The sequence below is a fragment of the Dipodomys merriami genome, unplaced genomic scaffold (assembly GCF_024711535.1).
Source record: "Dipodomys merriami isolate MVZ:Mamm:240054 unplaced genomic scaffold, mDipMer1.0.p SCAF_2, whole genome shotgun sequence".
NCBI lineage: Eukaryota > Metazoa > Chordata > Mammalia > Rodentia > Heteromyidae > Dipodomys > Dipodomys merriami.
In genome coordinates this window covers 120,887,625-120,914,698 of record NW_027203381.1, presented here as the reverse complement: position 1 = coordinate 120,914,698, position 27,074 = coordinate 120,887,625, and the positions used below count along the sequence as shown (strand labels likewise).

The window sequence follows — 27,074 nt, the reverse complement described above, 5'->3', positions numbered from 1 at the left end:
CTGTAAACAACGCAACCCTTTGAAAAGAACCAGCAGCCAGCCATGGCAGTACTTTTTCCAGTAATAGAAAAAGAACTATGAATGTCTGCAATGCATGGGGTCTCCAGAGACAGGGCGTCCCAGACAGTTCCGGAGCCCAGCTCGTCTGTGAAGAGGCCGCAGAGCTCCTGACCGATGGCCGGACCCAGTGCCACCGCAGAGTGCACTGCAGGAGAGTGATGCGTCCCCGCACCGCGTCCAGCCACTCCAGCTTAACTGAATGCAACCGAGTGCGTCTCACACCCATTCACATCTGGACTTCTGGCCAACTGCCTTTGCCAAAGAAGTTAAGAAACAGAAAGCAAGGAGATACGAAGCCTCCGGGCAACCTTGTCCGTACAAAGCCTACAGCGTCGCAGCGCTCAGCCCGGGGGAGCCGGTGGCCCCGCCAGGCTGGCTCCTCTGGCGCCTCTTGCTTCTCGGTGTGCTTGTGCATACAGAGCTAATTGTGAGCACCCCATTTCCCCAGACCCAGCAGCCACAACCACGTGTCACAAAACCTAACTCCCACGGGCCCACTGCACTCCATAAAGCGGATTGCAGTGTGACATTTACCAAGAACTGAACCCAGTGGTTTTGCATCCGGGCACCAATATATAAGGGCCTGGAGGCTGCGGGTCAGGGCACGGCTCTGCCAGCCCCACGGCAGGGCCGGGGGCGGGGGTGTCTCTGCCTGAGCCCGGGGCTGTGCGGTGCTTGCCTTTGGTTGGGGCTGGCCCGCAGGCCAGGGCATGCTGTTCCCAGACAGAAGGCAGACAGGCTTTGCAAGCTCATCACTTTAACCCTGAACCAGGTACAGCGCGGAGGGCTGGCAGCCTGGCTGCTGCCGGGCGATCAGGGCTCGGCAGGGCTGCATGCAGCTAGCTGGTGGCAGGGCAGCACGAGCTGATGCCTGGCGAGGAAGAACTCCCAGATGAAAGTCAGCAGGGCTGAGATTACACTTGCTCGTCCTAGAAGCCTCAGCAGAGACGAAGCAGAGAGCCGCGCCTTCCTCACCCGCACCTCACACCGTGCGGTAGTCCTGGTGGGCGTGGCTGGGCCTGTCCACAGCCCGGGACTGGCTTCTCTCCCTGCTGGCTTCTCAGCCAGGGCCAGGGCCGAGCAACACCTTGGCTGGATTGGCGTAAGGAGGGGCTTGTGCAAATGGAGCACACGGAGATCGGGACAGTCAATAAGCCTCGTGTTTTTTCGAAGGAGGAAGTGCTGCTGTGGCGTTCACAGACTCGGCGCTCACCTGCTCAGGATAAGGCTGTGCCTCGTCTCGAACGGCGCACCTGGCTGGGCTCAGCAAGCCCCTCCACTGAGGAGTTTCTCTCTTTAGGTTCTTATCTACCAGTAGGTCTTATCTACCAGTCAGACCACCTAGCTTCTGACCTGTGAATGACTCCCCACCACCCTGCCTCCTGCGGGGGGGAGCCAAGCTTGTTTCAGGACACCTCTGGAACTCCCTAGCTCCAGACCTGGCAGGGCAGCCCCGCCCCCCTCACACATCAAGCTGAGCTGGCCTGGGGGGGGCGCGGCGCACCCTCCCCCAGAGCACTGCCCTGTGCCCAGCTTCAGTCTAGGCCTCCAATCCCGCCTGGCCCTGAGTGGAGCATCAGCTATGGATGTGCTCGGGTGTAAGGTATAAAGGAAAAAGAGAAAAGCACTATTCTGAGATTTATTCATTTTTTTTAAAAATCAAAGGACCACTCCACTCTCCCTTTCCTTCTGAATCAGAGGAAAAGCAACACCCATCCCGCCCCCCCCAGCCCCCACATTCATGGTGTAGGTTTTTTTTTATATTGCTCTCAGAAGGCTGAGTGCTCAGATTCACATGTCCACTGCGGTCCTGGGGGCCAGCGGAGAGGCCCTGCTGGCGCCCCGCTCTCTACTCATTCATGGACACACCCGCCCAGCGCACAGAATGTCAAAGAGAGGGAGTTCCCTGGGGAAGAGGGTGGAGCTTGCACAGTCGTGCTCTCTGACTTTTTCCTTTAAGGTTTTCTAGATGCAGACGCGGGCGAGTTTGGGGGTTATGAAGGAGGAGAAAGCCAGCAGTGGCCCCGCCCCGCCCCCTGGGAGCTGCCGAGGCCAGGAAGGGGTGGGGTGGTGTTTCCATGCCTTCACAGGGTTCCACACTCGTTCACATCCTTCACGTGTGAGCCAGCACAGGGCCGGGGGGCTTCCCCCGCCACTCCCACCCACACCACCCAGGAGGTTGGCAGCGCCAGAGATCCTGGGGGGGATCCAGGCTCCCGCTGCTCTCGCGGCCTCCCTGCCCTCCGGCACTCAGGAGCCGATACAACACCACAACACGGGAGTCCCCCTCACTAACCCCCCTGGGAACAAGCCAGTATGACCGCAAAGGAGTCCGTTCAGAGAAGAGCGGAGCGCAGGTGGAGCCACAGTGCGAGGTGGGCTGGGGGGACCGGGCTCCCTGGAGGGCCTCCAGCTGCCCCGGGTGCCAGGCCAATGGGTCCTCGCAAGGCCACAGAGGCGGGCGGGGGCTGGGCCGCAGTGACACTTGCCTGGACAGAGGCGGGCCCTCCCCAGGGCCGTGCACCAGATGGAGGAGAGGAAGCTTCCGGTAAGAGTGCCCTCCAAAGGCCCAGAAGCACGGTCTGGGTCAGCCTTTGAACATGGAGGTGTCAGGGAGACTCGATTTTTTTTTTTTTTTTGTCGGTCGTGGGGCTTGAACTCTGGGCCTGGGCGCTGTCCCTCAGCTCTTCAGCTCAAGGCCAGCACCCTACCGCTTGAGCCACAGCGCCACTTCCAGTTTTCTAGTGGTTCATTGGAGATAAGTCTCACAGCCTGTCAGGGCTGGCTTTGAACCTCGATCCTCAGATCTCAGCCTCCTGAGTAGCTAGGATGACAGGCGGGAGCCACCGGCGCCTCTTAAAAAGCACCTACAGAGTCCCCACAGCCTAGGCCCTCTAAGGGGCGGGGTCCAGGGTGGCTGCCCAGCCTGGCCCGGCCTGGCCCGGCCCAGCCCAGCGGGGCCTGCTCACCGCAGAGAGAATAGAAAGACAGAGGCGCTGTGGGAACAGGAAGGACTCCACATCTCACCGAGCTCTTGGGGCCATTCACTTTAAAAATAAATTCAAGGTCTTTACACACAGGCTAAGGGGGCGGGGCGGAGAGCGCTGGGGAGGCGGCCGTGGGTGGGGCGGTGGGCGGGGCCTGCGGGCCAGGCTGATTGACGTCCACGTGTGCTTATCACCTTGGTGTCCCCCCACGCCCTCCAGGCTGGAGGCAAAGCAAGCTCTCAAGGACCCGTCACCCACGCCCAGAGCGGGGTTCTTGGAGAGCTGGCATTCTGGGGGCACAGGGCAAGAGGTAAGAGGCCAGTTCAATTCCTGACGCTAAACGAAAGCCTCCATCTAAGCAGCAGAAGAGAAAGCAGCCCGAGGCTCCATCCTGGAAGCAGTGCGGGGCGCTCCGCTGGCGCCGGGGCTCCCCGGCTCCCGCCCGGCCGCCCCCTCCACGCCCGGCTCTTCTCGTGCTGGGCGGAGGGGGCCGGGCCTGTGCACGCTGACTTGTCTTCACCGGGCGGGCCTTCTGAGATCTCTGCTCTTGGCTCAAGTTTTATTTGTTAATATTAGTCACCAGTTAATAAGAAAAATAGTTTCTAAGTGTCTCTCTCCCCTCGCTCTGTGTGTGTTGTTTTAATTGAGTTAATCAGATACCGCGTCAGGTTATGTGTGTTCAATCACAGCCATTAATTATTCCTTTTTCTTCAATTCTTGGTTTCCATAGCTGGAGCCTTTCTCTATTTCCGTGACTCCGATCAGTCTTCGGAGTCCGAAGGAAGCTTTAAAGACAGGAGAGAGAAGAGGTTACGGGCATCTTTGCCCGGGAGCTGCGGTGCGCTTCCTCCTCCGGCGTCGGCCGCCCGTTTGTCCTCTGGCACCGTGTGCCAGGAGGGGGCAGCCCGGGGCAGGGTGCCCGCTTGGCTGTGCCCACGTGGTTGGGAGCAAAATGACATCAGAGAATGGGAACATGCGGCCTGAGAAAATCCGGCAGGTCCCCCCTCACCCCCACCCCCACCCCCAGGCAGCGTTCAGCCCCTGTGGAGCTCATGGGGCGGGAAGAAGGCTGCCCAGGCCCACCAGGGACCATACAGAAGCCCCCAGCTTCTGTCCGCAGAGCACACGGCGGGGGGGGGGGGGCGCCCCTCACCAGCCAGGCCCGAGGCCAGGCACGGGGGGAAGTCACCGAGGGACAGCAGGAGCTGAGTAAATAGGTCCTGATGGAGCGAGTGCCACCTCCATCCTGGTCTGTCCCACAAAGCCCCAGATGCAACGCAGCCCACCGTGCGGGTCTGCACAGGGGCCATGGGGCCGGGCAGAGGACGGGCCTGCGGTTTCTCAGCCCCCTTTCCCGCAGGGCTCCACTGGCCGGCCTGGCACCGTGGCTGGAGGTGCGGCCCTGGGGGGCGGGGTGAGCGGAGACCCCCGGGAGCATTACCTGCACCCACGAACCCCAGGAACGTCAGGATCAGCAGCGGGGATCCACTGGCAAAGATGCCCAGGACAAAGCTGAAGAGGAGGGAGAGGAGGACCGCAGCCCAGCACAGGAAGTTCAGCAGGGTCCACGGCCGGCGCGCCGGTTTGATCTGCTCCCCGGGGAACACGCCCTTCTCCTTGTACATCTCCTGCAACGCGTCCTGGAAGGGTCCAAAAGGAAAACAGACAGGCAGTGGAAATCGGGCTAAGAGGGTGTGGGCACAGATGCGGGGAGGGGCCTTGCCTCTCCACAGAACCTTCCCTCACGTCCACCCACCGACCCCACACCAGAGAGGAGATCTGCTAAGAGTGCCCAGCCCCCACGAGACGGGAAAAGGGCATCACCACAGGTAGAAGACCCACAGCACTACAGCGCATGAGGTGAATCTATGTCACTGTGAACAGTCTCAGAACCAAAGGCTGAGTGCTGATGGCTCACTCCAGTAATTCTAGCTACTTGGGAGGCTGAAAGCAGGAGGATCCTATTTTGAGGCCAGTGCGGGTGGAAAAGTTCAGGAGACTCCATCTCAAGTATCATGTGGGTGTGGTGACACATGCCCATCAGCCCACAGGGTGGCAGGAGGGAATGGGAGGGACGGGAGAATCTCCCTCCAGGTGCTACCTACTATGGAATCCATGATGCGAGCAAGGAGACCTCCGTTAAAAACATACAGTTGCTTTTACATAAAAGAGAGACAAGGCTGGGTGTGGTGATGTGTGCCAGTGATCGAGCTCTTGGGAGAGCAGGCAGGAGGGGTGAAAGTTCAGTGTCAGCCTGGGCCCCTAGTGTGGTAGGTGTTGAGGGCAGAGTGGTCCGCCATCACTGTGTGGTCGTCCATACCTTCTCCTGGCCTGTCACGAGGAAGACCAGAACCGGGGGAGGCTAGGCGCCGCCCTGCCGCGGCCGGCCTCTTACCTTCTCCTGGTACAGCTTGTGCAGCCACTGCGCAGCGCCCTTCTCATCCACTGGGATGTCCTCCAGGGGGAACCTCCTGTCCCAGAGAGAAGAGCTCCAGTGGCCACGGCACGCCACGGCCAGCGAGCAGCAGGAAGGCCCCGCTTACTCCGGGCGCGGGTGGCTCACACCTGCAATCCCAGCTACTCAGGAGGCTGAGACATGAGGATCACGGTTCAAAGCCAGCCCGGGCAGGAAAGTTTGTGATACTCTTATTTCCGATAAACCACCAGAAAAACAAAAATGGCGCTGTGGCTCAAATGGTAGAGCGCTGGCCTTGAGCTGAAGAGCTGAGGGACAGCGCCCAGGCCCAGAGTTCGGGCCCCACGAGTGAAAAACAACAGTAAAACGCCAGCAGAGCCCCAGTAATCGCAGGGTGCACACATTACAGTGCCACCAGGGGGCCAAGCAGTGCGTCCATACTGGGGGACATGGCACGGCCCCCTCTGGTCCCTTGCTGGAGGAGCGCTGGCCTCTCCCAACGAGAATGAACAGCCCTTTGGAAATAGCCATGACCGAGTGTCTTTGCCACCTTGATCGGCTTGAGAGACGCCTGCCTGGGCGGTTGGTCAGCTCACCTCTGGGTGTCTGGGAGGGAATTAACACGATGGGGGCACTGACCTAATTAATGGTTTAATCCATGGATAGAATGAAAGCTGGGGCAGACTGTGGGAGGCGGCCCGGGAATTGGGTCTGGCTGGAGGAAGTGGGCCGCCAGGCCTCGGAGGGGGCTCTGGGCCCGGCTCCTCCCTGCTGCCCCCGTGCCACGCGCGCCAGCGTGTCCGCTCACCCAGGCCCAGGGGCAGAGCCGGCCACGGACAGAAAGAAACCTCTACAGCATGAGGCGGATCAGTCTCACCCCAGCGTCCGGCCTGTATCTCACCCTGTGATGCAAAAGTAATCGGCACTGTCTTTCTCTACCTGTTTCCAATATGAACAGTATTACAATTGCAGCACTTTAATCTCCCTCTTTGACCTGGATGATTTGTGAGTACCGGGCTAGTGGCATGCCCACCCAAAGGGTCCTGTTTGGTGTCTGTCCTGCGGGCGAGCAGCGTGAGGGCTAACACCCAGTCAGGGCCATGTCCCCATGCCCGGCAGGGAGCTGTCCTTGCTGGTGAACTGTGCTTTGACAAAGGTACAGCCAAGGCCTGAGCCATCTGCACTGAGTGACAGGAAAGCGGGACACAGGGGTCTCACTCCAGCTGGGTGATTCTCAATACTCAGGGGCTGAGATCAAAGTTCAAAGGCAACCGGGGCAGGAAAGTCCATGAGACGCTTCTCAACCCCTAGCTGGGCATGGTGCTGCAGGCCGGTATCCCAAGTTACACAGAAGTCTCAGATCAGAAGGACTGCGCTCTCAGACCAACCCGGAATGATATCCTACTCAAGAAATAGGCAAAATACCTACCTGTCAAGTCTGAGGCCTTGAGTTCAAAGCCCCAGTAAACCAAGAGAAAAACCCCAGTAAACCAAGAGAAAACTCCAGTAAACTAAGGAAAAAAACCCAGTATACCAAGAGAAAAACCTCAGTAAACCAAGAGAAAACTCCAGTAAACCAAGAGAAAAACCCCAGTATACCAGGAGAAAACCCCAGTACACCAAGAGAAAACCCCAGTATACCAAGAGAAAAACCCCAGTATACCAAGAGAAAACCCCAGTATACCAGGAGAAAACCCCAGTATGCCAAGAGAAAACCCCAGGATGCCAAGAGAAAACCCCTTATATTAGGACTTCCCAATACTTCTACTGTTGTTAACAAGACTCTGTTCGTCAGCTGGAACTACAATGGGGACTGAAGGTGGTCAACTGCAGCCCCCGACCCCTGGGGCAGCACAGACCTCCTGCCCCGCCAGTATGGGGTGCTCGGCTCAGCAACAGCTTCACAAAGTCTCAGTGCAGAGGAAGAGAAGCACCCAGACCCCGTGGACAACGCGGGGAGCGCGGGGAGAGCTCCCTGAGCTCCCTGTCCTCGGAGCCATGCAGGCTTATCTGGACTTTTTTTTAATGTACTAGGGATTAAACCCAGGGCTTTACACACGCTAGGCAAGCGCTCTGCTCCTGAGCTACAGCCTCAGCCCTCAGCCTGTGATTTTAGGAGAGGAATAAGTCTTTGTGTTTTAAGGTTTTGAAAAGCTCCAAGCAAAACCCCAGAAGCAGGTGAAAACTCATTTTCCATGGTAACTGTCATGCCACACCATGTCCAGGAGGGGGCAACACACACATGCGTAGATCCGCATACATGTACACACAGGCGTAGATCCACATGCATGCACACACAGGTGTAGATCTGCATGCATGCACACATGTGTAGATCCGCATGCATGCACACATGCGTAGATCCGCATACATGTACACACAGGTGTAGATCCACATGCATGCACACACAGGCATAGATCCGCATGCATGCACACACAGGTGTAGATCCGCATGCATGCACACACAGGTGTAGATCCGCATGCATGCACACACAGGTGTAGATCCACATGCATGCACACACCGGTGTAGATCCGCATGCATGCACACACAGGTGTAGATCCGCATGCATGCACACATGCGTAGATCAGCACGCATGCATACGTGCGTAGATCCGCATACATGCACACACAGGCGTAGATATGCATACATGCACACACATGCGTAGATCTGCATACATGCACACACAGGCGTAGATCCGCACGCATGCACACACAGGCGTAGAGCTGCATGCATGCATACATACACACATATATGCATGCACACACCAGCCAGGATAGCTTCTTTCCAGAAGCCCTAGAGAAGGCTGAGTCACAGGTAGCGCCAAGCGCTTTGCACGCTGCCCCTCCACACATCCCAAGTCCATCCGCCCTCCACGCTGTGCCCCGGGCACCTCCCTCCCATCGTACCCCGCGATGCCCACCCAGACTGACGGCCAAGGCTATGCACATGGATGGCTGCAGCAGGGCAGGGCAGGGAGGGTACAATCGCAAACCTCATGCTGCTCAAAAGGACACCCTTTAAATGGTGTGCACAGATCATGTCTAAACATTTCTACATAGTGCTTTGGAGCCACAGTGGGCTTGAATAAACAAAACTGCAGATGGAGGGGGTGCGGGGCACCTGGCTAGGACGGGCGCTGGGCTTCCGCTCCAGGGCCACAGCAGCTCCTCCCAGGGAGCCCAGCACAAGCCTTGGGCAGAGCGCCCTGCCCTTGCGGCCGGCCTGGCCGAGCTCTGGTTTATGAGGGCCTGGCCACCTCAGGATGAACGGCACTGAACAAGACCCCACTGCCAGCAGTGCCGGTGCCGGGTCACCCACCTCTGCCCAACTCCATCGTGCGTACATGCGCACGCGCCGACCAGATGTCCTCGTGGACAGGCGCACGGGCGCGGCGAGCCCAGGGCCCACATGCCCTGGAATGGTGGCGGAGGATTTGCCACCTCTGGTGCCCGCTGAGGGGCAGAGGAAAAGGGCAGGGAGAGGGTGAGCCCTGCCCCACCGCTCACTCCTGATGTGTGTGCCTAGAGATCACCCACAGACGCCACGCACACCCGCACCCCACACAGCAGGTCTTACTGTATGTTGTATGATTACAAACTAACTTTTGAAATGGCACAAGTGGGCGGGAAGAGGGCTGTGTGGCGTTCCGCCCAGTGCGGCTGTCCTACGGCCGCCAGCCTGCACGCCAGCGCTGGGGGCGGGAACGCGGCAGGGAGGAGGTCCACGGCTGCGGGTTTGCCCTGTCCGCCCGGTGCCATTGCCCCGGGGGGGAGCAGCGCAGGAGGCCAGGCCCCCACCCCGGCTGGGTCCGTGCTCACCTCACGCACATGTCTGCCATGTACTTCTTCCCATAGAGGATGCCCAGCAGAGATGGGGTCTTGTTCCCGCGGAAGTTCAGTGTCACGTCGTAGATCGCGGCGACTGCGGGAGATGGACACGTGCGTGGGCTTGGGTGGCCAGGCAGCCGTCGCCCCTCCGGGCAGCAGCGTCCGCGGCTCCCTGCCTCCGCCCCTGGCCTTGGCCGCAGCGTGGCTGTGCCTGCGGCCGCGGCCACTGTTCAGACTAACTCCATGGCTTTGGGGTTTCCTGCTTTGCACTGGATGCCTTCCGTTGTTTCCACTGTCTCCCACAAACCAGTGCTGGTCACCCGAGCAGCGGCGCGAGGGCCTCACACCGGGTGAGGACAGCGCCGTGCGGCCCTCCCTCCGCGGGCGCCAGGGCGCGCGGCCCGGTCTCGGTGCGGGCGTGTGGTGCGGGCTGCTGGCCTACCTGTGCCGCGCAGGCACTGCACGGCGGTGGTGAAGCCCTTGGTGCGCGGCAGCAGGTGGTGCTTGAGCGGAGGCAGCCCCTTGGAGACCGCCACCTCCATGCTGACCCGGTGCTTGGTCTCGGTGAAGCGCGTCCCTTCGCAGTACAGGAGGAACTGGGCGAGGGGGGCGGGACGCGGAGCAGAGGCTCACCCGGGGCCCGGGGGGCCGGAGCCCCGCGCCCCAGGCCTCGCCTGCAGCCAGGCGCCCACAGACGCCCAGCGCTTTCCCTGGTGACAGCACTGTAACTGGAAGTGCCATCTTACTTCAGGGCTGTGATCTGCTTTGCAGTCACACAGACACACACGGTTTAGCTTTCCTCAAAGAACCTTCTAGAAAGAAGTGAGCCCAAAGGTGAGTCTGGGCAGCAGAAAGTGGAAGATAGAAGGTCACCCGTCCCCATACCCCAGCCCCGGGAACTGTTGATTAAGTCATTTCCAAGAAGAGTCTAGAAAAGGGGAAAGGACTGGGACCGCAGGCTCAGGGTGACCAGCCCTCCCTGCCAGACTCTGTGGACTGAGCTGCGCTGTGGACAGATGGGGGGGAGACTGCAGGAGGGTGTATGCGTGCGCGTGTGTGTGTACGTGTGTGTGTGCGTGTGTGTGTACACGTGCTGGTCCTGGGGCTTGAACTCAGGGTCTGAGCACTGTCCCTCAACTTTTGTGTTTAAAGCTAGGGCTCTGCCACTTGAGCCACAGCTCCACTTCAGCTTTGTGCAGGTTTGTTTGCCGCAGTCCTCGGCTCTGGGCTTCTCAGTGGCTGGGATTACAGGCCTGCGGCTGCAACCCCTCAGTGGCGCGGCCCGTGGCGCAGGGCGCTGTGGCGGCGGCTGCGGGGCGCACTCACCCACATGTACTCCGGGTAGTCAGCCAAGCGCTTCAGCCCCTCCATGACGGTGTCACGGTCTTCCTCCCACTTCCGCTTGCAGAACACGATCTCCAGGAAGTACCACGTCCAGCCGATGAGGGGCACGTACAGCAGCTCCTTCTTGGCCAGCACTTTGGAGCTCTGCGTGGAGGGGGACATCAGTGTCGGGCAGGCCCATGCTCCCGGGGCCCGGCTGGGGTCAGCCCACGGGCTGTGGGGTCTGGGAGCCCAGCTCAGAGCGTGTGCTGCTGGGTAGGGATGACCTGGGGTGGTGGGCCCCATCCTAGAGATGGGGGCCGCTGCGGGGCGCAGAGTCCAAGGGGCCCGACCCTCAAGGGGCTTCATGAACTTGCTGTCGCAGCGCCCTCCTAGAACCCCGTGCCCACCCCAGCCCCTCCCAGAACCCCGTGCCCAGCCCAGCCCCTCCAGGACCCCGTGCCCACCCCAGCCCCTCCTAGAACCCTGTGCCCGCCCCGGCCCCTCCTAGAACCCCGTACCCACCCCAGCCCCTCCAGGACCCTGTGCCCACCCCAGCCTCTCCTAGAACCCCGTGCCCACCCCAGCCCCTCCAGGACCCCATGCCCACCCCGGCCCCTCCTAGAACCCCGTGCCCACCCCAGCCTCTCTGGGACCCCGTGCCCACCCCAGCCCCTCCGGGGCCCCGTGCCCACCCCGGCCTCTCTGGGACCCCGTGCCCACTCCGGCCCCTCCCGGGACCCCGTGCCCACCCCTACCCGTGCCCACCCCAGCCCCTCCCGGGACCCCGTGCCCACCCCTACCCGTGCTTACCCCTAGCACTCCAAAGCGCTCACACATGGTCCACCCGCACAGAAAGTCGATCTCGAAGTTGTGGTTGAGGATGATGACCACGTGCTCCTTTCCGAAGTGGCTCACGGTGTCGTGGTCGGTGAAGAGGGTGCACTCGGTGCATGACCACCACTCCAGCAGCATGACCAGCTCTGCAGGGGCGGCGCGGCCGTGAGGGCCGCAGAGGCCATGTCCCCCCACCCCCCCGCTCCCTGCTTCTCCCTCATGGAGCGCCCACAGGAGTCACAGCGCCCTGGAGGCCGCGCCTCCCGCCCCCCGCTCCCTGCTTCTCCCTCTCATGGGGCATACTGTGGGGGTCGCAGCGCCGATGGGCTCCGAGGGCCCAGTACGGCTGCTGGCGTGGGCCCCTGGGCATTGGCTGGGGTCTGTGGCATGGTCATGCTGCTCACCAAAATAGGATTGAGCAAATTGTTCTTTGTCCTTTCTCTCTTCCCCCCCTTTCCCCCCCTCCCCCATTTTCCCTCCCTCTCTTCCTTCTTTCCCTTCTTCCAGCGGCACTAAGGTTTGAACTCAGAGTCTCACACTTGCTAAGCAAGCGGTCTACTTCTTGAGCTTCTGTACCTTCTCTGCTTTTGTTAATTTTGGATAGCGTCTGACATCGTTTTCTGGTCTTGGACTATTGGCCTCTACCTATTCTCTCTTGCTGGGATTAAGGACGAGAGCTACCACTCTTGGCTTACTCTTTATGTTTTTGATACAATGTTTCACTATATCAAAAGCTGCCCAGACAGCTCTCAAACTTACTATGTAGCCCAGACTAGTTTGAACACTGTGTGTGTGCACGTGTGTGTGCACGTGTGTGCACGTGTGTGTGTGTGTGTGTGTGTATGTGTGTGTGTGTGTGCAGCTCAGCTGGCTGGGAATTTAAGATCTTCCAGCCTCTGCCTCCCACGCTCTGGGATTGGAAGATGGTGGCCTACAGCCCAGGCAGCTCGCTCTTGTCACGGTGGTGTGCGGTGATAAGGCAGGACGAGTCCCTGTCCGGGCCTGCCAGATTTGTGCCAGCACAAATGACAAAACACAGACATCTGCCTGCCGTGTGGCGCGCGTGCGCTGTGCTCTTACGCTTGGAGTGAGTCGGAGGCAGACTCAGCTGACTTCCCGCCAGCCACAGCCTGGAAAACCCAGAACAGCGCCCGTCACGCCCAGCGGGCTGGCCGTGTGCACAGGGCCACGTGGAGACGCACGTCCGGAGGGGCAGACACCCCTACACGCGTGCCACATGGAGGCAGCCGCGTGTGCTTTCCCTCCGAGCTTCTGCCCGAGCACCGCTCCACGCTGGCTTCCTGCGTGGGTGGCGGGCGTGCATGGCGGGCGTGCCCGGGCCGAGGCTCCACGCGCTCACTTGGCTGACTGAAAACCACCCGCGGCGTGGTGTGCCACGCTAGCCTCACCTGCGCGCTTCGAGAGCCGGTGCAGGCGGCCCGGCTCAAGTGAGGTGAGCGAGCCCGGCACCCGTCCACCACCACGCCCGGAGGGACCTCCGGCGGCCCGGGCGGTCATCTGGGTCCTTCTTCCGGGACAGGGCAGGTGTGGGCCCCCGCCTGGCTCAGCCTGAGCTCGAGCCCCCCCCAGACACCCTGAGCTGGGGGCTGGGGGTGCCCCCCCCCGCGGGCGGACACTCACGGCTCCAGAGGGAGTAGGCCAGGCGGCAGTTGATGCGGCGGTACAGCTGCTTGCTGATGGGCCAGAGCGCCAGCGAGCACAGCTGGGTGAAGTTGATGACCAGGCCGCTCACCACGAAGACGAAGCCGATGAGCAGGTGCACCACAAACTGGGTCTTCAGGTAGGCGAGCAGGCCCATGGTCGCTGCTCAGGGGCGGGCACAGGGTCCTTCACTGAGAACAGCTGTCCTGCGGGCACAGGGCACAGGACCAGCGTCAGGGCGGCGGCCTCGCCCACCCCCGCGGCCAGGCGCCTGCCCTCCCCGCACCCGCCTCGCGGCTGCGCTAAACAACACACCGCGTCTGTGTGCTGTGCTATCACCGCCACATGCACACGCGTGTGCCATACACAGTGCACACGCCACACACACAGCTCATACTGCACGCACAGCATATAGCACACACCACACACACTGCACGCACATACACAGCTCACACTACACACCGCTCACACATACACAGCACACACTACACACAACACAATACACACAGCACACAGCTCATGTTACTTGCACAGCAGATGGCTCACTCTATACACACAGCACACAGCACACACTACACACCGCTCACACTACATACACAGCATAGCTCATACTCCACACTGCACACATACACAGCACACACAACACACACTACACACTGCACACATTACACACAGCTCATACTACACTCTGCTGACACATAGCACACTGCACACACTACACACAGCACACACTACACACTGCACACACTACACACAGCACACACTACACACTGCACACACTACACACAGCACACACTACACACTGCACACACTACACACAGCACACACTACACACAGCACACACTACACACAACACACTGCACACGCTACACACAGCACACGCTACACACAGCACACGCTACACACAGCACACACTACACACAGCACACACTACACACAGCACACACTACAGCACACACTACACACAGCACACACTACACACAGCACACACTACACACTGCACACACTACACACAACACACACTACACACTGCACACATTACACACAGCTCGTACTACACTCTGCTGACACATAGCACACAGCACACGCTACACACAGCACATGCTACACACAGCACACGCTGCACACACTACACACAGCACACACTACACACTGCACACACTACACACTGCACACACTACACACAACACACACTACACACTGCACACATTACACACAGCTCGTACTACACTCTGCTGACACATAGCACACAGCACACGCTACACACAGCACATGCTACACACAGCACACGCTGCACACACTACACACTGCACATGCTACACACAGCACACGCTACACACAGCACACGCTACACACAGCACACGCTGCACACAGCACACGCTGCACACGCTGCACACAGCACACGCTACACACTGCACACGCTACACACAGCACACGCTACACACTGCACACGCTACACACAGCACACGCTACACACAGCACACACTACACACGCTACACACAGCACACGCTACACACAGCACACGCTACACACAGCACACGCTACACACAGCACACGCTACACACAGCACACAGCACACACTACACACGCTACACACAGCACACGCTACACACAGCACACGCTACACACTGCACACTCTGTCAAGAGCTCCTCTCCTCGCCGCAGTACTCACAGGCTGTCCACACCCAGTGGAGGCTGTGAGGCCCCCGGCGGCCCTCCCCCGGCCCGTCGACCTCCAGTGCTGGGCGTGGGAGGGGCTCGGGGGCCAGAAGCCTAGGGTGGCCGGGCCGATGGCACTGTCACTGCGCCCAGCCCCGCCGGCTCCGACCTGGCACGAGAGGCCAGACACCCCCACCCCCCACGAGGCGCAGGGCACAGCCGTCTGCGTCCTGGACCGGACCGATCAGGGCCCCCACACTGGCCCGGGGCTGGCCCATCCGTGCTGACCTCGGAAGCCGGCTCCGCCCCGCGGCCGCCTCCAGCCCCAGAGCAAGGGCGCAGGGTGCAGGCAGCGGCGAGGTGGGACACACAGTCACACACGCAGTCACAGTACGCTGCTCACCACTGCGGGGTGCGGGCGGCTCACCCTGGCCGAGGCCCCTCCCCACCGTCTGAACATGCCTGTGACCATGCGACCCGCCCAGGGCACGGGCCGTGGATCTGGCCGCACGCCTGTGCGTGTTCCAGTCTAAGTGTGCATGAGGCGTCGTTCACCTTGAGAAAAGCGACTGGACCCCGGTGTCAGTGCTGCCCGGCCGCCACTCCCGTCGGTCACTGGAAAGCCTGCCCGGAATCCTCGTGACCCCGGCCCCGCAGCGGCATCCCTGCAGCTGGCGGGCCACACACCACCTGGCACCTCACCCTTGGAGGCCGTTCTGGCTTCAAGGTCAAAGTCTCTGGGTCTAACCTCAAACCTGGCCAAGTACAGCGGAGCTGGGCAAGCCTTGGGTCTGGAGCTCCGCCCCGGTGGCTCCACCTCCCCACACAGGTCTGCTCGCAGGACCAGCCCATGCAGTCTCCCCCCGTGTGGGGCAGAACACACCGCCAGGCCCGTCCCTGGGCGGCGCTCCCGATGGCCACCCGCAACCCACAGGTGCGGACAGTCAGCCCCAGCCTGGTGCCCTGCCGTTCCTCCTGTGCCCAGCCACCCCCATGGAGGGCCTGGACCTGCAGCGGTGGGCACCCGCCTCCTGCCCGACGGGCAAGCCGCTGCCCTCCCAGCCCCAGGCCCTCGGAGCAGGAAGGACGAGAAGGGGGCCTGGACTCAGTGCCCCCAAGGGCACAGGCCCAGGACCTCCTTGAAATCATTTCTTAAAATTGTTCTTTAGGCTGGGAAGGTGGCTCAGTGGTAGAGTGCTTGCCTCACATGCATGAGGTTCTGGGTTCGATTCCTCAGCACCACCTAAGCAGAAAAAGCTGCAAGTGGTGCTGTGGCTCAGGTGGTAGAGCACTAGCTTTAAGCAAAAGAAGCTCAGGGTCAGACACACACACACACACACACACACACACACACACACACACACACACACACACACACACACACACACACACACACACACACACACACACACACACACACACACACACACCCTCACATCCCTCATGTTGCCCACTGTCATGGCCCAGCGCTGAGTAGAACGTGGCCCTGAAGAACAGTGAGTATCTCCCACTGGACATGGGCACCTCACACGTGCAGCTCATGCATGCATTCTTTGTCGCCTCGTGCATGCATGCTTGCCTCACACACGCATGCTCGCCTCATGCATGCATGCTCGCCTCACTCACACATCCATTCTTTCTTGCCTCACGCATGCATTCTCGCCTCACACATGCATGCTCACCTCACGCCTGCATTCTCACCTCACACATGCATGCTCACCTCACGCCTGCATGCTCGCCTCACGCCTGCATGCTCCCCTCACGCCTGCATTCTCGCCTCACACATGCATGCTCGCCTCATGCATGCATGCTCGCCTCACGCCTGCATGCTCGCCTCACGCCTGCATGCTCGCCTCACGCCCGTATTCTCGCCTCACGCATGCATGCTCGCCTCACGCATGCATGCTCGCCTCACGCATGCATGCTCGCCTCACGCATGCACGCTCGCCTCACGCCTGCATGCTCACCTCACGCATGCATGCTCGCCTCACGCCTGCATGCTCGCCTCACGCCTGCATGCTCGCCTCACGCCTGCATGCTCGCCTCACGCCTGCATGCTTGCCTCACACATGCATGCTCGCCTCACGCCTGCATTCTCGCCTCACACATGCATGCTCGCCTCACACATGCATGCTCGCCTCACGCCTGCATGCTCGCCTCACACATGCATGCTCGCCTCACACATGCATGCTCGCCTCACACATGCATGCTCTCCTCACACATGCATGCTCGCCTCACACATGCATGCTCGCCTCACGCATGCATTCTCGCCACGCAGGCCCTGGACACACATGGGTCTTTGTGCTCTACTGTTCTGTTAGTAGATGAACCCAGAGTAACTGCTGGGTTTCTCTGCACCGATGGGTCAAAGGTACAGTGAAATGACCCAGACAACGACCCCTCTGGCCCACCACAGACTGTGCCCTGGTGCCCACCAGCGCCACTCTACATCTGGGGACAGAAGTGGCCACGACAGCAGCCACATGCCTGCATTCTGCAGGTGGTGCCCCAGTCCAGCGTCAGGCCGAGAGGGACCCAGCCCACTGGGCCCCGGCTGCTGCTGGGGACACAAGAGGCCCCGCCCAGCCACGGAGACAGAGGTCCCACAGCACACTGAGGTCAAGCCACTGCGTCTGAACACCATGGCTGGTGGCCGGAGCCAGGAAGACCAGCGAGGCCAGACTCCGCCCAACCACCTGTGGGGTGATATCACGGTGGGCGATGACACGAAGCGGCAGGGGATGGTGTCACCAGCCCAGGAGCTGGCTCTCCCTGGGTCCTGTCTGCCCTTGGCTGTTTCCCTGGTGTGAGCCCAGGCAAGACGAGGAGTGGGCGTGGAGGAGGGCGGCGGCGGGGGGGGGGGGGAGAGGGTAAGTCAGAACCCCAAGGACAGAGTGGGCACAGCACCGCCAAGGGAGAAGGCGGGAAGGGTCCCGTGGGCTGCACACAGTCAGCCTCTGAGCGCCAGAACCTCGTGAGAGGGCTGGGAAGGGTCCTGCGGGCTGCACACAGAGCGCCAGAACCTCGTGGCCTCCGGGCTGTTCTGATGGCCCCTAGGCCGAGCAGCAGCGGTGGGGTGGGAGAGGGGGACGACAGCCCAACAGCGGCCTGGGACAGCCCCTACCCCGACGAAGAGCTTCCGCAGCATCACCACAGCAGGCACACACACCGGAAACAGCCACCGCCAACTGGCGTGCAGTCATTTCCTTGCAGGCTGCCGCTGTAACCATGACAGCTCGCTCCGGGGAGGGGGCACTGTATACATTCTCACTAAACTGGGCACCCTCATTTCACCCCATGTACATCACATTGCCCGACCCAGAGCACCGGGACACCATGAGGTTCCCGCTCCCCCAGGGGTGGTGGGCTTCTCGCTCCTGGTCTCAGGACGAGAATAAAGTTCAGCCAACCACATGTCCACAGCCTTCCCTTTTCCCATGGAAGGTCTGGGTGGCAGGTGACCTGTCCGTGGAATCTGGAAGGCAGGGCAGAAGGACCGGGCTCGTCTCCCGTGGTGGCTGCAGGGGAAGAGGGAAGAGAGGCTCTTCAGGGAAGAGCCACGGGGCTGGGCAGCTGAGCCCACATAGAGGCCGAGGGGAAGGGCCAGGACACGCTGGGCAGCAGGGGTCCTGTCCTCTTGGGGTGCCTGCCCCACCCCAACTCCACAGGTGTCACGGGGCACGGCAGGGCCTTCCCAGAGCTGCCCCAGGGCTGCCGAGCACGGACTGCCCTGATAAAGATGACCATGTGTCACCCTTGTAGTACTGCAACAGGACCATACCAAGAGCACGCAGCTTCCAAAGCCGAAGGTTCAAAATGCTCCAAACTAAGTGACTTGGGAATAAGTGTCACTGCTGCAGAGCAGCAGCCAGGACCAGGCCGGGCACCTGCAGCCCGCTGACTGCCTGGGCTTCCTGTCTGCACAGCCACTCGACAATCTCACCACATAAATGCCTTGAAGTAAAAGACAGCTCCTAACACATAAATCAGGCCAATAGGATTCAATGTTAAATGGAAGAGAAATTGTCCAAAAGTATAGTGCAATCACAGAAAGAAAACAAAAAAAACCCCAACACAGTACAATCAGCACCATAACGGAACAGAGTACAGCACACTCACGGCACAATCACCACACACTCATGGTGCAATCACCACACAATCGCAATACAACCACAGGGCACAGTACAGTCACTGGGCAATCACAGCGCAGTACAATCACAGCGTGATCAGTGTGCAAGCAGCAGGATCGCAGTACAGTCACATTTTCCTTGGGGTGATGGTTGTTACCAAGAGTTTGTGGTGGTCTAAGGGTCCCCCAGGACTCACAGGCAAGACCACAGAACCACCCTGGGTCTGCCCTTCCCTTCCACGGGCAGTCATCTCCCCGTGCTGGGCAGCGTACGCTCAGTGGCTCCCCACACAGCCCACCACTACTGCCTCCTCCCAGTCCCCTCACGCCCTCCACCGGCCACACACAACCGACAGGGCTGCCAAACCAAAGGAGAAGCGTGAACAGAGCCAGCTCTCCTGCAGGCCGAGGGGCCGAGGCGCCGAGGCAGGGGACCCGGGGAGGGGCTGACCCGGTCTCAGCAGCACCAGTCCTTTGCAAAGGGAAGGTGCCTGCGTCCATTTCTCTGGGTTCCCTCGGGCTGCACCCCACAGCATGGCCACTGCCTGGGTGTCATTTCCCCAGGAAAAGTGCTCCTGTGCACAGGGACCAAGCGCCTACAAGGGTGTCTCCCTCTGCCACACCGCCCCCCCCAATCCTGGCCTCTCTCCCTCCTGTCCTAGAATGCAGAACCCATTGATGAGAAGGTATTTAAGCAGATCCTAGCTCTTTCCTTGAACAGTGAACCCATCCTCCTGTGGATGTTTTCCTTTCCCTTGCTTTCCCTCAGTTCCAGAACGTTTATCCAGAACTGAAGTCGTGTTCTGTGACTTGCCTTCGTAATGCCTCCACAGTGGGCAAGGCCCCGTGGACGTGCGCACGCCCCCCTAGGCCTTCTGCCTAGAAACAAGCCGCACATCCCAAGGATCCTGGCTTGCGCCCTGCTCTGTCCTCCGCTCAGCCCGCGTCTCTCCCTGAGGCCAGGCCCGAGGTGCAGTTCGGAGCCTGTGCTAGGGAAGCGGCAGCCTGTGCCCGGCGGCAGGGACCCTGGGGCCTCCGGCCCCCTCACCTGCCGCTCCTCCGCCTCTGCCTCAGCTCGGGAACTGGGTCACCGGTCACCGTCCTCAGCCCGGCGGCGGCGCGGGAGGCAGTGACCGTTCAGCCACATCTAGGAGCACGGACTACCGTCTTGCCAAGTGGGTGAAGTGTCAGGGAGGCTGTGCTGCCAGCTCGTGTTCCCTCCTGGCGGCGAGGGAGGCCGGGGAGCTCGGGGCCGAGCCTGGCAGGCGGGGGAGCCGCCTGGAGCCCGGGTCCAAACTCTGTGACCCTCACCCCGGCTCCCAGGGCCGGCAGTGCCCAACGCTGCAGTCCGCCTGCAGCTCGGCCTTCTGACCTGATGTGGAGGTAAAGCTGCTGTAGCAAGGGCGGGGAGGGGCAGAGGGGGGGGGGGATGGGATGGGGGGGGTTGATTCTGGGGTTGCACTGACAGTCCCAAAGCTTGCTCAGCTTGCTTGCTTCTCTAGGCACTCTGCCATTTGAGCCATGACTCCAGCTCATCTTTTTGCTGGTTGTTTTGGAGATGGAGTATTTGGGCTTTTCTGCCTGAATTGTCCTTGAACAACAATTCCACTACCTCTACCTCTAGCATAGCTGGGATTACAGGCAGGCCTCACCACACCCAGCCAAGTTTTCAAAAACTTTCATTGTTTTTCTTAGTTTCTGCCCACTTTGAAAATAGACCTTCATTCAACTTTCTGCACTAAAAACACTTAGAATCCCACTTGTCTTCTTCTAAGACCCAAGCGCGCAAACTAGAAAAACAGAAAGCATGTAGTCTCTAAAGACACACAAGGTTTCAGGAAACTTAACTTGTATTCATCTCTGTGAAAAGATTACTGATAAATTTAGCCCAGCAAAACGAAGAGGAAGCAGATGAAGAGGAAAACAAAGGACTAAGCAGAACCCACAGAAGCCCAGCACAGACAGCGATCGCAACAGGACACCGGGAAAGGAAGCGGCGATGTTCCTTGCAAAGGCCAGGCCTGAGCAGCTGGAAGCTTTTAGTTTTGAAGAGGGAATCTGTTCCTTTTATTGAAAATGGAGAATTAATTTTTTGGGTAATAAAAAGTGATAGTGCAAAAACGTTATTATCAGCACACGGCACAGTCTTCTAACACCTGTTGTTGAACAAGGCCCTTGTGACTCATTCTTTTCCTCCTCTTTTTCCTATTCCTCCAAGACTAGAGCTTCCTGAACCAGGACCAAGTTTCCTTCCTGAAGCTTCTCTAGTGATTAATGTCAAGAAATTTTATGTGACTTTGTTTTTTTTCTTGTGTCAGGACTGGGACTTGAACTTGAGACCTCCTGCTCTCCTTTGTTCCCCAATGCTCCCTGCTCCAGGCTAACACTTTATCACTTGGCACTTCATTTACTTCTGGCCTTTTGGTAGTTAATTGGAGATCAGAGTCTTATGAACTTTGTGTCTGGGCTGGCTTCAAACTGTAATCCTCAGATCTCAGCCTCCTGAGTGGCTAGGACTCCAGGCCTGAGCCGCTGGCATGCGGCTGGTGGCTGGCTTTGGACCAGCATGCTTTTAGACACACCGTGAGGTAGGAACTGTTTTAAGAGAATGGGTAGATGCCTAAAACTGTGGCGGCAGACTGGGCAGTGTGGTCAGGAGTGAGGGAGGGCAGAGAGAAGGCTGAGGCTCAGGGCAACGGCGGGGGAGGTGGGAGGCCTCGCAGGACAGCAGCCCCTCGGCCCGCCACTCGTCCGTGCCGAGGATGCTGGTCCTCCAGGCTGGGCCTTTCCCAAGGAGCCTCGTCAGCACAGCGTAGCTCAGGGGCCGGGGGAGCAGAGGGGCTGCGGGAGGGGCGGGCTGGTGGCAGGAGGTGGGCGCTTTCATACACACCCTGGTTGGCTCTGGGAATCGCACGCTCTCACCTGCAGCAAGGCTGGCTGAGGAAAACACAGGCCACCTGGGGCACTGTGGCCAGGTCTGGCAGCCCCCGGACCCTGCATCACGGGGCACGGAGGAGTGCGGCTCACATGCACACACAGCCCACACATGCATGCAGCCCACACACACAGCCCACACACGCATGCAGCCCACACACGCATGCAGCCCACCACACAGCCCACACACGCATGCAGCCCACACACGCATGCAGCCCACCACACAGCCCACACACGCATGCAGCCCACACACACAGCCCACACATGCATGCAGCCCACACACACAGCCCACACACGCATGCAGCCCACACACGCATGCAGCCCACACACACAACCCACACACGCATGCAGCCCACACACGCATGCAGCACCCCACACAGCCCACACACGCATGCAGCACCCCACACAGCCCACACACGCATGCAGCCCACACACACAATCCACACACGCATGCAGCCCCCACACACAGCCCACACACGCATGCAGCCCACACACGCATGCAGCACCCCACACAGCCCACACACGCATGCAGCCCACACACACAATCCACACATGCATGCAGCCCCCCACACAGCCCACACATGCATGCAGCCCACACACACAATCCACACACGCATGCAGCCCACACACGCATGCAGCCCACCACACAGCCCACACGCGCACACAGCCCACACACACAGCCCACACATGCATGCAGCCCACACACACAACCCACACACGCATGCAGCCCACACACGCATGCAGCCCACACACACAGCCCACATGCACACACAACCCACACACGCCTGTAGCCCACATGCAGCACACAGCATACACGCGGCACACAGCCCACACATGCATGCAGCCCACATGCAGCACACAGCCCACACTTGCATACAGCCTCCCCCACAGCCCACACGCACCCACAGCCCACATGCACACACAGCCCACATGCACACACAGCCCACATGCACACACAGCCCACATGCACACACAGCCCACATGCACACACAGCCCACACGCACACACAGCCCACACGCACACACAGCCCACATGCACACACAGCCCACATGCACACACAGCCCACATGCACACACAGCCCACACGCACACACAGCCCACACGCACACACAGCCCACACGCACACACAGCCCACATGCACACACAGCCCACATGCACACACAGCCCACACGCACCCACAGCCCACATGCACACACAGCCCACACACACCCACAGCCCACATGCACACACAGCCCACACACACCCACAGCCCACATGCACACACAGCCCACACACACCCACAGCCCACATGCACACACAGCACACACGCACACACAGCCCACATGCACACACAGCACACACGCGCCCGCAGCCCACACGCACCCGCAGCCCCCACGCGCCCGCAGCTCACCCACGGCCGCTTGGCCCTTTGCACCCAGGCACATGGAAAATGTCTGCCATCAACCCCTCAGGCACGGGCCTGCACGCGGCCTGTGATGCGACCTTGGAGCGGCTGCAGCCAGCCTGGCGCCCATGGGCAGAGGCCGGGCCGGGCAGGATGGTGCTGGGTGCTGGCTGGAAAGAGCTGGGAGCCTGGCACTGGGACACACTCTCTGCAGCATGACACACACACAACTTCTGAAGAGCCTTCCGCGCTGAGGCTCAGACCCCACCTCTGCCGGGTTCTGACCCTGGCGACCTGGGTCCATGTGAGCCGGAGTGCAGTGCGCAAGCCTCGTGGTGTGTGTGGGGGGGAGCAGCCAGCGAAACACGAGCGCTCGCCCTGGCGTGGAGGGGAGGATGCGGCGTTCCCCTGCCGCGCCTGCAGGGGGGAGGGCCAGCTGGCAGGGCCGGGCAGGGCCTGGCAGGGCGGCCCGGCCTCCGGGCAGGCCGCAGCCAGCTGTAAGAAGGCTCCTCGGGCCCGCCGAGGTCATCCGACTGGGCCGGAGGCCGCGGGAGGACCACAGCAATCTGGGACTGGCCCAGGCAAAGTGCAAGACACCGAACAACCTAAAGGAAAGTGCTGGAGGCACGGCTCACGGGGCGGAGCCGCTGCCTGGAAGCTCAGGCCCGGGCTGGGCTGTGGGTGGCGCGCCAGTCAGCGGGCGGGGAGGGTCGGGTCACGAGAGGGGGGCGCAGGTCAGAGAGGGGGCGCGGGTCAGAGGGGGCGCGGGTCAGAGAGGGGGGCGCGGGTCAGAGAGGGGGGCGCGGGTCAGAGAGGGGGGTGCGGGTCACGAGAGGGAGCACGGGTCAGAGAGGGGGCGCAGGTCAGAGAGGGGGGTGCAGGTCACGAGAGGGGGGCGCAGGTCACGAGAGGGGCACGGGTCACAAGAGGGGGCGCGGGTCAGAGAGGGGGGCGCAAGTCACGAGAGGGGGGTGTGGGTCACGAGAGGGGGCGCGGGTCAGAGAGGGGGGTGCGGGTCACAAGAGGGGGCGCGGGTCAGAGAGGGGGGCGCGAGTCACGAGAGGGGGCGCGGGTCACAAGAGGGGGCGCGGGTCAGAGAGGGGGGCGCGAGTCACGAGAGGGGGGTGCGGGTCACAAGAGGGGGCGCGGGTCAGAGAGGGGGGCGCGAGTCACGAGAGGGGGGTGCGGGTCACGAGAGGGGGCGCAGGTCAGAGAGGGGGGTGCGGGTCATGAGAGGGGGCGTGGGTCAGAGAGGGGGACGCGGGTCAGAGAGGGGGGCGCGGGTCAGAGAGGGGGGTGCGGGTCACAAGAGGGGGCGCGGGTCAGAGAGGGGGGCGCGAGTCACGAGAGGGGGCGCGGGTCACAAGAGGGGGCGCAGGTCAGAGAGGGGGGTGTGGGTCATGAGAGGGGGCGTGGGTCAGAGAGGGGGCGCGGGTCAGAGAGGGGGGTGCGGGTCACAAGAGGGGGCGTGGGTCAGAGAGGGGGCGCGGGTCAGAGAGGGGGCATGGGTCAGAGAGGGGGACACGGGTCAGAGAGGGGGCGCGGGTCAGAGAGGGGGGTGTGGGTCATGAGAGGGGGGCACGGGTCAGAGAGGGGGACGCAGGTCACAAGAGGGGACACAGGTCAGAGAGGGGGTGCGGGTCAGAGAGGGGGCGTGGGTCAGAGAGGGGGGTGCAGGTCACGAGAGGGGGGCGTGGGTCATGAGAGGGGGGTGCGGGTCACGAGAGGGGGCGTGGGTCAGAGAGGGGGCGCGGGTCAGAGAGGGGGCGCGGGTCAGAGAGGGGGATGCGGGTCAGAGAGGGGGATGCGGGTCAGAGAGGGGGGCGCGGGTCAGAGAGGGGGGCGCGGGTCAGAGAGGGGGGCGCGGGTCAGAGAGGGGGATGCGGGTCAGAGAGGGGGGCGCGGGTCAGAGAGGGGGGCGTGGGTCATGAGAGGGGGGTGCGGGTCACGAGAGGGGGACGCAGGTCAGAGAGGGGGATGCGGGTCAGAGAGGGGGATGTGGGTCAGAGAGGGGGACGCGGGTCAGAGAGGGGGGTGCGGGTCAGAGAGCGGGACGCGGGTCAGAGAGGGGGGTGCGGGTCAGAGAGCGGGACACGGGTCACGAGAGGGGGTGCGGGTCAGAGAGGGGGACGCGGGTCAGAGAGGGGGGTGCGGGTCAGAGAGCGGGACACGGGTCACGAGAGGGGGTGCGGGTCAGAGAGGGGGACGCGGGTCAGAGAGGGGGACGCGGTGGAGGCACTGCGGGGAGAGAAGCCACAGTCTGGGGCGGGCTCCACGCTCACCAACACAGACGGGGCGCCACGCCATACCTGGGCACCTGGGCAGACAACCCCCCCCAGCCTGAGCTCACTAGAACGAGGATATAACTGGATCTATGAAGAGAAAGGCCCGGTGCAGGCCTGGCCCCCGCCGGCCAGTGGGCTGGGAAGCCGAGCGACCCCGCAGGGCATCCAGAGGCCCCACGGACGCCCAGGACCACCCCCCCCCAGTCTGGACAGTGACAGCGCCCACGCCCTCGCTTTGTGGCAATAGTACCAGTGACGCGGGTCTTGTCCACCACAGCCTCTGTCGCCCACCTGTGCAAGGTCACAGTGCCCTTGGACCCTTATGGGGCGGGTGGGGACTGAAGACTGCAGGCCCGAGGCGGCCACCCCGCCAGCCCGGCCGTGGCCGCGGGGAAGGCCGAGCCCCACCACGAGGCTGGCTTCACAGGCCACCCGAGGGCAGCGGGGCCCCAGGACGGCAGAAGGGTCTGTGGGAGCCCGGCAGCCACACGCCTCCTCTCTGACCCAGGACACACAGGCAACCGAGTCCCCAGGGAACATTCCATGGAGAGCCATGCTGGGGAGGGCCCAGGACCCCGCGGCTCTGCGGCTGCCCGCTCCCCCAACCCCCTCGGGGCGTGGGGCGCGTGGGAAAGGGCGGGAGCGGCGCGGCCCCTGCTCACCAGTAGAAGTAGTAGGCCAGGGCCACGGCCACCAGGGCGGCGCAGACCCCGGAGAAGAGGCAGGCTGAGGAGCTGGCCAGCATGGTCCCCCGCTGCCCTGCGGCTGGTGACAAGGCGCCCGGTGGAGAGCAGGCCCTGGCCTCAGCTAGAAGTCGAAGGACTCAGTTCAAACGGGGTCGCGGCCAAGCCCGCACGCCCCGCACGCCCCGCACGCCCCGTCTGCGGTGAGAAGCAGCGGCTACGCCTCGAGGGACTGCCCAGCAACAGCAGCCTTCGGGCGTCTGCAGGGCCCCAGGACGGCCTGCCCCGCCCCGGCTCTACCCTGGGGTCAGGCTAATCCAATAAGCGGCTTTCACCGGGAGCCACCAACAGCAGTCACAGGACGGCCACATGCAGGTCACTGGGCCCTGCTCCGGGCCGCACACCTGTCTCAGCGCGGATGCTGTGTGGGCTGCGGTGGGTCGGGGATGCAGACCGCGTGCTCAACACTCGGGCTGCAAAGGTCCCCGAGACCCCAAGAGACAGAGAGACAGGAATCCTGCAGTGGACGCTTGCCCCAACCACCAGGACCATGGCCCTGGGCAGCGCCTTGGGAGTCGGTCTCCTGGGGGCCGTGGCCTGTCCCGTGGCTCCCGGCTCGCCATGATGGCTGTCCCCTGTGGCTCTAACCCCCCTGAGCTGCACTGACTCCCCGGCCTGGTCCGAGACACCCCTGCCCCTGTGCACTGGCTGCTGGCCCTAAAAGCCAGCAGGGAGGGAGACCGCTGATCTCTGGAGGGGAGGCAAGGCTCCAGGACCCCCTTCCCACCCACCCCGCCCAGCGCCCACCCAGCGCCTGCCGCCCGGCTCGGGGTCTTGGGGAAGGGCCTCTGCTTTCTGAGAGCAACTGTGCATGTCTGAGAAATAGGCCCC

General features: G+C 61.7%; 1 protein-coding gene across 6 annotated transcripts in view; it reads right to left on the bottom strand.

Moving 5' to 3' along the window:
- Window positions 1–1,685: 1,685 nt before the first annotated feature.
- Window positions 1,686–27,074, bottom strand: part of Agpat3 (1-acylglycerol-3-phosphate O-acyltransferase 3) — a 67,141-nt gene continuing 41,752 nt past the window's right edge. For 5 of the 6 annotated variants that reach the window (XM_070030793.1, XM_070030789.1, XM_070030792.1 and 2 more), the window contains 8 exons: window positions 13,089–13,315; window positions 11,424–11,593; window positions 10,614–10,775; window positions 9,730–9,883; window positions 9,279–9,381; window positions 5,443–5,518; window positions 4,489–4,687; window positions 1,686–3,832 (listed from right to left, as the gene is read on the bottom strand). In XM_070030793.1, coding sequence (XP_069886894.1) covers window positions 3,744–3,832; window positions 4,489–4,687; window positions 5,443–5,518; window positions 9,279–9,381; window positions 9,730–9,883; window positions 10,614–10,775; window positions 11,424–11,593; window positions 13,089–13,266 — 1,131 coding nt within the window. In that variant the 5' untranslated portion in view covers window positions 13,267–13,315 and the 3' untranslated portion in view covers window positions 1,686–3,743. Of the gene's footprint in view, window positions 3,833–4,488; window positions 4,688–5,442; window positions 5,519–9,278; window positions 9,382–9,729; window positions 9,884–10,613; window positions 10,776–11,423; window positions 11,594–13,088; window positions 13,316–26,162; window positions 26,273–27,074 lie in introns of those variants that run through there. The other variant, XM_070030794.1, reaches the window with a different exon arrangement.